The sequence below is a fragment of the Engystomops pustulosus genome, chromosome 1, assembly GCF_040894005.1.
Source record: "Engystomops pustulosus chromosome 1, aEngPut4.maternal, whole genome shotgun sequence".
NCBI lineage: Eukaryota > Metazoa > Chordata > Amphibia > Anura > Leptodactylidae > Engystomops > Engystomops pustulosus.
In genome coordinates, this window is record NC_092411.1 from 118,961,847 (window position 1) to 118,975,610 (window position 13,764).

The 13,764-nt window shown below is 43.3% G+C and overlaps 1 protein-coding gene across 2 annotated transcripts in view; it reads left to right on the forward strand.

Moving 5' to 3' along the window:
• The first annotated feature begins 3,316 nt into the window (after positions 1-3,316).
• DOCK8 (dedicator of cytokinesis 8) overlaps positions 3,317-13,764 on the forward strand; it is a 120,552-nt gene continuing 110,104 nt past the window's right edge. The window contains exon 1 of one of the 2 annotated variants that reach the window (XM_072151529.1): positions 3,317-3,614. In XM_072151529.1, coding sequence (XP_072007630.1) covers positions 3,562-3,614 — 53 coding nt within the window. In that variant the 5' untranslated portion in view covers positions 3,317-3,561. The remainder of the gene's footprint in view (positions 3,615-13,764) is intronic. The other variant, XM_072151519.1, reaches the window with a different exon arrangement.

Here is a 13,764-nt window from a genome sequence, read left to right on the forward strand (position 1 = left end):
GTCAAATGCAAATGAGCTGAAAAGAATTACTTTCAGTGGCTGGAAATGGAGTGCCACTTTAAATACCCCTATATTGTAATTCTGTGCGCTATAGAGCATGCGATACAAACAAAGTTAGGATTTATCTGCAGCTTGCATTCCCAAAAATCTTTTAACTGCCTGTATCTCTATCACAATCCTGATCTGATTTGAAAAAGATTCTTATCTTTACAATGACTCCAGAACCTCAGTTCTAGCTGCTATAGAAGCAACGATCTGGGCATCTGACCCATCGCAGGAAAATGACTCTTTTTCTCCACTTTGTTTAAAAGAGGGAACACTAGAGAGGATATCTATCTGAAACTGCTGTTAGTTAAGCGGTGTATGTATCTTTAAGCCAACAAAACCATAAGAATCATGGAAGCTACACTGCTGAGAAAAGGCATGTGGTTGCAACCATATGGGAGTGAAACAAATACCTTTCATTGTATACAACTAAGCTTCAAATAGCAGAAGCAAGAAAATATTTTTCCTAAAGAAACTTTGCAGCAGAATTTCAAATAAGATGTGCTGCTGGGGCTGTATTTTAAGATTTCTTTGAACATTTTGGTGAACAGCCACCTACTACACACCCAGGAAGACAGGAAAGTAAGATAAGTTTTTTTGTGGTTACTGCAGTACTGTACATCACAGGAAAATATTTAAAGCCTAGCACCGCCAGTTCATTGGGTCACTTTGTACATGTTATCTCCAGTGGTAGATTTATCAATAATGAGGCAATTTCAATTGAGAATAGGGAATAGATGAAGCCAATTCTTACAGAATAGTTTTTTGTTCTCATCCGCACCCTCCCCATATGCTTAAAACTCTCCTTTAAGCATAACAAAATTGGTACACCCTTCAAAATCAGTAAGCATGGATATCTCAGAACAAAATTCATTCATTGTTGTATGTCTATGAACTTGTACCTGTACATTGTTACCTCCCAACTATGATAAAGGCACCACTAATGGTCAGGTCATTCCTGCTATTCATACAACAGCAAATACAAATGCAGACAGACAGAGGAGAAAGCTCTACATATAATAATACTGCATATCCTTGACTATTCACTATTGGTTAATACAAGTCTGAGCCCCCTAAAACATTGGACCACACAAAAGCTGCTATAATAAAAGTTACACCCATACTTTATGCATACCTCCCAACCGTCCAAGATGCATCGACCACGTAAGTTTGGGCAGCCTAGCATCAGAAATATATTTAAAAAATATATACATATTTGTACGCACAAGCTTACACACGTTTATACACTCATAAACACACAGTTATATACTTGTATACACACACATGGGCACATTTACTAAGGGCTGTGCACCAGTTTTCTGTCGGACATTGCAAATTCTTTATAGTGGAAACTGCTTGCACATGTAATTAGGAAGTGTCTGCACCACAAATATGTCGCACGTGACCCTTTTGTGTCGCAACTGCACACGGCATCATGCGACACAAATTAGGGGCGTTCTGGTGCTCGGACAGTGCGCCGGATTTAAAATTGCAAAGTCAGACAGATTTGTGTTGCACACCCTATATTGAAGCTGCACCAAAAAGAGTGGTGTAATCTGTCGAAGCAGTGCAGGGGGCGCCGGATACAAGAAGAACTGAACACGCCTCACTATACAGGCAAACTGTTCTTAGTAAATGTGCCCTATAAAGTTCTACACTTGTACACACACTTTTATATACTCTTACACACATACATACATGTATACACTCATACGCACACACATTTATGTACTCATATATACATGCATACAGCATACACAAACTCATACAGTATACACACAAACAGCAAATTAACACATACCATATATACTCGAGTATAAGCCTAGTTTTTCAGCACAAAAACATGTGCTGAAAACCCAAATTCGGCTTATACTCGAGTAAAAAAAATATAACGAAACTCACATTTCCGGCTTCCCCCGCTGCTGGCTATGTACTGGGGCAGGGGGCTGGCTATATACTATGGGATATGGGTTGGCAGGCTATATACTGGGGGGCGGCAGGTGCTGGCTATATACTATGGGGCAGGGTCCGGCAGGCTATATACTGGGGAGGCTATGACCAATGCATTACCCACCCCCGGTTTATACTCGAGTCAATAGGTTTTCCCAGGTTTTGTGTTAAAATGAAGGACCTCGGCTTACACTTGGGTTGGCTTATACTCATATATATACGGTATATACAGTATGTAGTGCATATTCACAAACATACAGTATATACATACACACTATATACACTCATACTAAATTAACACACATACAGCATATTCTTAATATATATATATATATATATATATATATATATATATATATATATATAGTATATATATGCATATATATAATATACATGTGTGTAAATATACATACAAGGGTACACAAATTTTCATTGGGCTGGCCGGCGGCTCTGCGGGTTGATGTGCTGTGCAGGCAGGTGAGGGGATCTGCGGGGAACTTTGCATGCATGCAAGCAGCTCTGTGGGTTGTGTAGGGGTGGGCGAACGGTTGGGCAAGTGCTTCTGCAGGCAGGCTGCTATGCTGAGCATGCAATTGTACTGAGCAGGCTGTGGGCAGGTGGGAGGGGCGGCTATGTGGGCAGGCAGCAGGCCCCTGTTACTGCTGTGCTTTGATGGGCCAGGAGAACGGCATTAATAAATTTTTATTTCGCTGTCCATACCGGGCCCACTGGCAATGCAGGCCCCGTAGCAGCCGCAACAGCTGTTGTTACGCCACTGAAGGTGAGCTAATGGGGGGCACATATAAAGGGGGCTTTGATATGAGGGGGAGCTGGAGGCACAATATCAGAGGAGCTACAATATGACAGGGAGCTGGGGGAACACAATGTGAGGGGGAGATGGAGGGCACTAAGGGGGATGTTCCCCACATCAGGAGGCAAATTCCTTTGATGTATCTGGTGGCACGGAGGGGGGCAGGGAATTTATCATAAGCCTGCAAATGGATAGAAACTGATAGATAGATAGATAGATAGATAGATAGATATAGATAGATAGACCGTCACTGAAGGCGGACATGTATGAGAAATAACGATAAACAGATAAATAGATAGATGACTAATAATTCCAGGGCTAGAATGCTGAGTGTAATGAATGGAGACACAGATACTTTCCTGCTAAAAAGCAGAAGTCAGAGTAGACCACATAGTAAGAAAAGCCTAGTTAACCCCTTCTGCACCAATAGGTGTAGTAATCAAATGCAACAATGTGGTTATAAAGCAGCAGCGATGAGAGCCTGAGGAGCTTCACCTCCAGTAAACTCTGGCTGACATTCCTGTCAGCTCCCAGTATACAGCCGTGTGCTGACATGTGTAATGTAACGTGAATGGGGCTCATCCTGCTGTCAGCCTTGGGAGGGAAAGATAGCAGCAGCTGACCGTCCTGATAGTTGCCTCCTTCCCTCCCCCAGCTCTGGTCAGGGTGGCAGGGAGCGGAATACGGAAGTACGGGTGACAGCTCGCTTACAGTGCGCGGGGCGCCGGGTGCGCCACACTTACTGGGGGCTCAGCATGGCGTCGCTGTCCAGCGCAGAGAGGAGGGCATTCGCCAACAAGCTCAACAGGTGAGTGCATTGCCTGCCGCATGTGTACAAGTGTTTATACTGTCCTGCTCTGTCACACCGCAGGAGATAGCAGTGACATTCCCTGGGGTCACCGCTCCTAAAGTCATTCACATATTTATTGTCTTGTTTATACTATCCTCATTGAAATCCAGTAATAGCTAAACTGGGGACAGGCCCTCTGTAACTTATAGGGGTGCCACTATCATTATGGAAGATGTATAGGAAAAGCCATATCTTCTGTGGATGATTTGGGGCCACAATCTCATCACTTCTACATGGATATAATGTTGTCATAGATTGCCAGTCAATGACATGAAAACAAGTTATTCTAGGTCTGTGTTCACACCAATGCAATACAACTCTGTGCAGGATCTGTATGGGTATGGTCATACACTGCGCTAGCACTAGTGCAGGGGGTTTCACTGCAAACGCAAATGCGTTTGGGCCACGCACGCCCCCATTGCGCTAGTGATGCGCTTGAAAATGCTGTGCAAGCGTTATGTGTGTGACCATACCCTCAATGTTGTGTGTTAGCACAGAATTGCGAGATATAAAGATCCTATTCTGCCTTTAGCCCGCAGAATAACATGTACATGAGCAACATTGTCAGCAAACATTGAGACAGGGCAGGAAGGGGGATGATGTGTAGAAGAGGAAGAATGCATGAGGAGGCTGCAGCTGCCCCCCTTCCTCCCGGGACTCATCATGCACTGCTGGCCAGGTAATGAGAAATAAAGTTTTATAAAGTAGTAGCAGTATTCAGAATGCTGACAGAGGCATTTTAAAATCAGAAGAGCACAGGCTATTGGAACCTGTGACCAGCTGAAAATGACTTTTAGTGACAGGTTCCCTTTAAAGGGAACCTACCACCACGATTCTATCTATAAAGGTAGATCGGGTGGTAGGTGGATGTAAGGGACGTGAGGAGAGCTCTTTTTAGAGCTAATCCTCACGTCCCCGCTAACTTTTAATAAACTTTATTCCCTTAATATGTAAATTTAGTTATGCGGCTACTGGGGCATGTAGTAGCCGCACTCTGTAGCCTCGTGCCCGGCTACTTCACGTCCCAGTAGCCGCATAACAAAATTTACATATTATGGGAATAAAGTTTATTACAAGTTAGCGGGGACGTGAGGATTAGCTCTAAATAGAGCTATCCTCACGTCCCTTACATCCACCTACCACCCGATCTACCTTTATAGGTAGAATCGTGGTGGTAGGTGCCCTTTAAGTAAGAAAAAGTTACAGGTGTCATAAGATGGTGATACAGAGAAGCTTTTATTGCAAACTATTTTACATTTCTTTACAGGTATTAAGACATAGCAAAACAATATAAATCATGCATGTCTGTTATAGCTGTGACCCAAAAAATAAACAGATTTCTAGACTTTATTTAGTTACGTCGCACAACAAAAAAAGTTTGTGCCATTGTGATGCATTTCTCAATTTTCCTGTGAGATAATGCATTGTGGTAAGATTGTGAAAGATGTTGCAATGCCCGCACATAGTACTTCCACACAGTGGCCCACATTTACTAAAGTCCCTTTACCAGCACAGTGGCAGCGCTGGGGTCCTGGGTTCAAGTCCTATTCAGCTCAATATCTACAAAGAGTTTGTATGTTCTCTCTGTGTTTGCGTGGGTTATTTCTGGGTCCTCCGGTTTCTTCCCACACTCCAAAGCATACTGGTAGGTTGATTAGATTGTGAACCCCATGGGGACAGGGACAGATCTGGCGAGCTCTGTGCAGCGCTGTAGAATCTGTGTGCGCTATATAAATAAAGAATTATTATTATTACCAGTTTTTTGTCTGTAAACAAACAGGGGCACGGAAATGACTTGCGGTGGCCTTTTTTTTTAAAGCCTGGAGAATCCCTATTAAGTAACGCATGGTTATATAATTTTAAAACTGCAATAATTCCATATTTTGGCATATATAACTTTGTGCTGCTTCTTAATTTTCACCTTTTGACAGCTTTATTATAAAATTTGCAGACCTTATTTGCATGCCTGTACTGTGTAATTTGCTGTCCAAATCCATAGCCCGTAGCCAAATCCTGTCCCTTGCGTGATAAACTCAAATAAAGAAAATAAGAAAAAAATATCAGAATATTTCAATTAAAACTGTAAATATTCACCCACCTTAGGCCCCATGCACATGACTGTATGAAAACAGCCGTATATATGAGCGGAATACGTCCCATACATTCCAATGGGCAATACGGCCATCCATGTACATGGCCGTATTGTCGTACCATAAGCGAGTCATATAAAAATATAGAGCATGTCCTATTTTTCACCGTATTTCCCTTCCTTACGGCCCATAGAATTCAATGGGGACGTCTAAAATAAGAGCTAAATACGTGCTGCATACGGCTGTGCACCATATTCCGGTATATACGTGCAGTATCCAGAAACAGTGGGAGAAAACACCATATGGTCGTGTGCATGAGGCATTAGGCTGCATTCACACAAACGTATCAGCGGGCATACGTTCGCCGCCATGGAGAGGAGGAGGGGCACGGTGCCGTACCATAGGGAAAGATAAGACATGTCCCCCATTGCCACTATGTGCAGTTTGCCTGTAGAGGGTTTAGTGTGTGACAGATTCATTAAATGTGTCTCATTGGGGCACATTTACTAGGATCCGAACGCTGCATTTTTGTCGGGTTTCGCAATTTTTTTCCATTTTGCCCTGAATTGCCCCAGGTTTTTTGGCACACCCGATCGGATTGTGTCTCATTGGCGCCGGCTTGCAAGCGACACAAATCGGGGGGCGTGGACGTCGGACAACCCGACTGATTCGGACAAACCGCAGAATTTAAAAAGCACATTGTGTCGCAAGATCAGCACTCACATACACCAGGAAGAAGAAGGTGAACTCCGGCGGACCGCAGCGGGGGAAGCGACAGATGCAGGAAATTGGATGCACGATCTTAGTGAATCGCGGCAGACCTGACTTGTTGGACAACACACGGCAGGGATCGCGACAGGACTGGTAAGTAAATGTGCCCCATTGTCTTCATGAATCTGCCGCCCCCTGCAGTGCTCTGACAGAGTACACCAACTTTTTTGGTGCACCTTTAATATGTGGGGGGTGCAACACAATTCTGTTGGACTCTGCATGATAAATGTGGAGCACAGTCCGACTGTGCACAGGAACACCCCTTTCAGTGCAGAATTTTGTGTTGTCAGGTATAGTGCAGCATGTGCCACAAAGTCTCGGACACTTTATAAATACATGTGAAAGCAGTTTGCACTAAAACGGACATTCAAAGTCTGACAGAAAACTGGTGCAAAGACCTTAGAACTGATAGCACATTGTATTGAATAGCTTAACCCGAAGCAGCCTCGGATCTTTGGAAGATCCGAGGCTGTCATGGCGACGGGTCGCCGCTCCCCAATGACGTCACAGGGAGCTGCGATCCTCGGCAAGATCTTTTTAATGTTTGTGGTGATCGCAGGTGTTACCGGTTACCAGCTATGGAGAGGGCTCAGCCCGTGAGCCCTCTGCATGCACCCGCACCAGGCATGTGACAATATTATGTCACATGTCGGTAAGGGGTTAAGACACAATTAATTTATTAAATTATTAAGACACAATGGGGGGGGGGGATTTACTAATTCTGGCGCAAGCATGACTGTCGGCATCAGAGATCAGTCTCCGGAAATCACAGGCCGATGTTTTGAAGTGGCACACGGCTGTAAGAAAATAATGGGTAGACGGTAATAATCAGTTGTGCGCTATAAAAATGCCAACATCAATGAGATGTGCGCCAAAATCTTACATGGACAGCGCCATAACTTTGCTCTCTGACCATATTTTTCCTGGTCTATTGTGCGCCAAAATTTGTGCCTAAAAATGCAGACAAAATACACATAAATGTGACAGACAATGTGGAAAAGTAAGCCCACTTGCGGCAAAAAAAGACATTGGAGTCAGGATAGTTGGAAACATCTGTTCTTTCTGGCGCAAACTCATTCTAAATTATCCGCAACAATTCTGCGCCCCAAAATAAGCCTAAGATACCAGCATTTTTTAGGCGCAGAAAAGATAATACATGTCCCCCAATGCATCTTAAAACATTGAGCCCCATGTCTTTAACTGCCTATATCTCAGGTTGTACAACATTCTGGACATGTCATTCTGGTGAATTCTTAAAGGGAACCTGTCACCAGATTTTCACTAATAAAGCTCATGACAAGTTCCCATAGCACTATTCTAAATATTGCCCAATCTATTTTTAGCTAAAAAATGCACACTTTCTTTTCCCAGTAAGCCTACCTAGCACCCCGCCAGAAGGAGCAGCAAGTCACAAGGGGCTTAGCTCATTGGCATTGAGTCACTGGTGCATATTCGCGGATCGCACTTTCGTCGGACTTTGCACCATTTTCAGGTTTTGCACGGCTTTGACAGGTATTTAACAGGTGTCTGCGCTGGGATCTTGTCTCACTTTCGGTGAACTCTGCGGACCGGGTAAGTAAATGTGCCCCACTGTATGACTCTGCCTACGTCTCTGGCATCTACCTCACTCCCCCCTCCCTTTGACAAGCCATGCATGTGCAGTGGGCCGTCACAGGAGGCAAACTCACTTCTCCCCTCCATGTGCACAACTGATGCTGGCTTGTTAGTGCCCCGACATGGGAATTCAAAATAGTACGGTGGTGAAGATGCTGTTGACAGGTTACCTTTAAATTTTTATTAAATATGGCATGTTATTTTGTGGCCATCCTATGTATGTATTGAACACCTGCCTGCTGATCCTACTGTTTTCATCAGGTTTTGTTCGGCATCTACTGCTGTGTTTGTGTTTACCAGTGAAGGTTTATTTGAACAGTAAACACCTCAATGTAAATGTATTCAAAGTGCCATTATTCTATAATGTATACGGGATATGAGTCCAAAGCATATAGCACATTAGTCTGAAGCACACAGGGGACATTAGTCTGAAATCAATAAGGGTCATATATCAGTATGAAGCATATGAGGTGCAGTTAAAAATGTCAACTAAATGTGAGTTAAAATTCCAGCTAGTCTTCATATGTAAATTGACCCTATATGTCGTCTTCGGAGATAGATTGGATTGGTTACACTATACAGGCAGTCCCCGGGTTACGTACAAGATAGGTTCCATAGGTTTGTTCTTAAATTGTATGTAAGTCGAAACTGTATATTTTACTGTGGTTTCAGACAAAACTTTTTTTTCCCAGTGATAATTGGAGTTTCTACATTTTTTGTTATAATTGAACCAAGGATTAATAATAAAGCTTCATTACAGACACTTTACATCTGATCATTGCAGCCTGGGACTATACTAAAGCATTCAGAGAGCTTCATAAGAGGTCACAGTGGGCATAGGGGTCCGTCTTTAAGTATGGGTCGTCTGTAAGTTGGGTGTCCTTAAAGGGAACCTGTCACCTTTGAAAAGGTCACATGTTTCCCAAGGGTGGGGGGGAACTGCTCCTTTCCAGACCCTCCCATTGGGCAACTGCCTAGTCACACAGCAGATGCTAATGAAAGGTAGAATATAACATATCTTTTTTTTTCTGTAAAACCTATTTTTTATACAAAAACACTTTGGCAGTGTGTGTACTATGCTCTGTGAGGACTGGGGGAGTGCTAAAAATGGGTCTCCTGGTGACAGGTTCCCTTTAAGTAGGGGACCGCCTGTATTGATACTGATCTTAGCCCAACAATAGGGTCTTTATGGCAAAACTAGACACTTTATAGGATCCAACCACACTAAATTCCACCAGTAGCGGTCGCAAACTGCTGCCTGCCTAAACTACTATGCCATAATGGACATTGAGTCATTAAAGCAGGAAGCTGATAAATTAACATAACAGATACTTGTAAATCAGTTCGGAAACTTATAAAAAGGCATCAGTGTGAAGCATATAGGGTACATCATTCTGTAACATATACTGTAAGGGACATCATTGTGAAGCATATAGGGGACATCAGTCTGTATATACTGTAAGGGACATCATTGTGAAGCATACAGGGGGCATCAGTCGGTAACATATACTTTAAGGGACATCATTGTAAAGCATATAGAGTACATCATTCTGTAACATGTACTGTAAGGGACATCATTGTGAAGCATATAGGAGACATCAGTCTGTATATACTGTAAGTGACATCACTGTGAAGCATATATAGGGGACATCAGTCTGTATATACTGTAAGGGACATCACTGTGAAGCATATATAGGGGACATCAGTCTGTATATACTGTAAGGGACATCACTGTGAAGCATATATAGGGGATATCAGTCTGTATATACTGTAAGGGACATTACTGTGAAGCATATAGGGGACATCAGTCTGTATATACTGTAAGGGACATCACTGTGAAGCATATATAGGGGACATCAGTCTGTATATACTGTAAGGGACATTACTGTGAAGCATATATAGGGGATATCAGTCTGTATATACTGTAAGGGACATTACTGTGAAGCATATAGGGGACATCAGTCTGTATATACTGTAAGGGACATCACTGTGAAGCATATATAGGGGACATCAGTCTGTATATACTGTAAGGGACATTACTGTGAAGCATATAGGGGACATCAGTCTGTATATACTGTAAGGGACATCACTGTGAAGCATATATAGGGGACATCAGTCTGTATATACTGTAAGGGACATCATTGTGAAGCATATAGGGGACATCATTCTGTAACATATACTGTAAGGGACATCATTGTGAAGCATATAAGGGACATCAGTCTGTAACATATACTGTAAGGGACATCATTGTGAAGCATATAGGGGACATCAGTCTGTAACATATACTGTAAGTGACATCATTGACATGCATATAGGGGACATCAGTCTGTAACATATACTGTAAGGGAGGGACATCACTGTGAAGCATATATAGGGGACATCAGTCTGTATATACTGTAAGGGACATCATTGTGAAGCATATAGGGGACATCATTCTGAAACATACTGTAAGGGACATCATTGTGAAGCATATAAGGGACATCAGTCTGTAACATATACTGTAAGGGACATCATTGTGATGCATATAGGGGACATCAGTTTGTAACATATACTGTAAGGGACATCAGTGTGAAGCATACCAGCGACATCAGTCTAAATTATATAAGGGGCATGTAGGCTTTATGCTCGCTTGCAATAAAGTTTATTGAACCATAAATTATATAAGGGGCATCATTCTGAAGCATGTAAGGGCAGTGGCATTTTCCAGTATGTATTTACAATTTAGTTGTTACTATTTTAAAATTCTTGTTTTGGATCTACACCAATCTTGATTGACAGCAGAGATAGTGGGGCAGATTTACTTACCCTGTCCATTTGCGATCCAGCGGCGCGTTCTCTGCGGTGGATTCGGGTCTTCTGGCGATTCACTAAGGCAGTTCCTCCCACGTCCAACAAGTGTTGCTGCTGCGCTGAAGTCCGCCGAGGGTTTTCATTCAGCCATGCCCCCCGATTTCCGTCGGAAATATTCGGGTAACACGTCGGGAAAGCGCGAATCAGGCCCTTAGTAAATGACCCCCAGTGTATCAGATATCAACACTGTGCTACAGAAGACCTTTCTTCACTTTCACTGGCTCTTACACGTTGCCTTATTTAGGGTGTTTCTTCACTACTTCCAATGCAGGTGGATTTTTTTTCAGTATCCCCCTTACATCCACAGCAATCATTTCTGGCTCCCTACCCTCAGACGGGAAGTACCAGGCTGTCCTTTAGAGATGCTTTTAAACCTAGGGAAATAACATTGATCTACTGTAGATTAATGTATGAGTGAAATGGTATTGTTTGGTCATTCTCTGGTCCTCATGCTAAGGCTGCATTCACACTAATACTTGCACGGTGGGCACACGGCGGCGCACGGGAGAGGAGGAGGGGGTGAGCAGTACTCGCCCCCCCCCCCCTTCCATTGAGATACATGGTGCAGGGCGCTGCAGTACGGGGAAAGATAGGACATGTATGCAAGTCCCCCAACGGTCGTGTGAATGTAGCTTTTATCTAATAGCAAGTGCAGATATGTGTTACAGTTTATAGCAACTCTTGTGAATGTGACAGGCCTGGAGTAGATGAAAAGCTGGAATGGGTGACCCTCATTGGAAGGTATTGTACACCCTGGATTGTTTGAAAACAAGAAGTCAATTGGGATAAAAATTCTATTTCAATGGAGTCACTCACAATGAAAATGGTGTTTTTAGTTTGCCATTAATATAATGAAGTTTTTTGTACAATTTTATACACTTAAATCTCTGTTTTTACGCTGTGAGTCAAGTGGGTAGTCCCTTCACTGCCTGACAGCCCTTGGCATCCCACTGTACGCAGAGAGATAGAGGCCAGTTATTAGAAGGAACACCTCCACGACTTCTCAACCTTCAACAAGTTGGCCGTTGTAGGAAAGGAGGGTCACGAAACTGGTTTAAAAAAAAAATATTTTGATGCATAAACCTTCTATACTGTAGCTTCAGTCATTGGGATAGATATTGGGATATTTAAACACCGTAGACATTGGGGTCACAAAGTTGAACACAAATACTTTCTTAAATAAGCTGGGTTAATGTGCATGTTTTAACCTAAATAAAATCCATTAAAATAGTTAAGCAATGATAAATGTTTTATCCAAACAGCTTGAAGTGAAGCTTTCTGTGAAACATGACCCTCAACTAAAAGTTCTGTTCAGCTCGTGTCTGCCTGTGAGATGTTTTCTATTGACTTAGTTACATAGTTGTCATGACAGCACAGGTACAGGCATGAGCCAAGACGTTTCACACCCTACGACCACATTAGCGCGTTATATTTCACATGACAGATACAGAAATATGCTTCATATACTCCATAGGAAATGATGCTGGATGCGTCCGTGTAACTTACTTTATGCATTTATTACTCTCATGATGGTTGTGTGCCTTGGGCGTTGACTAGTAATAAAGTATCCAGAGCCTCATTCACACAAACAGTAGTTTTTATTACGTCTTTTTGTTTTCACTTGATTTAGGAATTTTTGTTGCATAAGATACATACAACCCTTTAATAGAGTTCATGCTCTACTTTTTTGGATTATGTGGAGTTCAGTTTTGTATTTGAAGTGGGCAAACTGCTATCTACAAAATACTCTTTAACCTGTTTATATGGTTTAGCACTGAAGCCTTAGTGATTTAACCTATTAAAATGTATGCAGACATGCTGACATGACATAAGAACAGGGCCGGATTAAGGGTGGTGGGGGTCCCTGCACGCAAAATGATGGGGGGCCTTCCAACAATGTTTTTGGAAGTATATAGCCTGCTAGCCTCTGTATATAGCCTGCCAGCCCCCAGTAGTATATAGCCTGCCAGCCCCCAGTAGTATATAGCCTGCCAGCCCCCAGTAGTATATAGCCTGCCAGCCCCCTGTAGTATATAGCCTGCCAGCCTCTGTAGTGTATAGCTTGCCAGCTCCCTGTAGTATATAGCCTGCTAGCCCCTTGTAGTATATAGCCTGCTAGCCCCTTGTAGTATATAGCCTGCTAGCCCCTTGTAGTATAAAGCCTGCCAGCTCCCTGTAGTATATAGCCTGCCAGCCCCCTGTAGAATATGGCTGCCAGCCCCCTGTAGAATATGGCTGCCAGCCCACTGTAGAATATGGCTGCCAGCCCCCTGTAGTATATATCCTGCCAGCCCCCTGTAGTATATATCCTGCCAGTCCCTGTAGAATGTAGCCTGCCAGACCCCTGTAGAATACAGCCGCCAGCCCCCTGTATTATATAGCCTGCCAGCCCCCTGTAAAATATAGCCACCAGCCCCCTGTAGAATATAGCTGCCAGCCCTATAGTATATAGCCAGCCCACTGTAGAATATAGCTGCCAGCGGCTCGTAGAATATAGCCTGCCAGCCCCCTGTATTATATAGCACCCAGCCCCTAGTAGAATATAGCCTGCCAGTCCCCTGTAAAATATAGCTGCCAGCCCTATAGTATATAGCCAGCCCCCTGTAGTATATAGCCTGCCAGCCCCCTGTAGTATATAGCCTGCCAGCCCCCTGTAGAATATGGCTGCCAGCCCCCTGTAGAATATAGCCGCCAGCCCCCTGTATTATATATCCCACAGGTCCATGTAGAATATAGCCTGCCATCCCTATAGTATATAGCCAGCCCTCTGTAGTATATAGCCT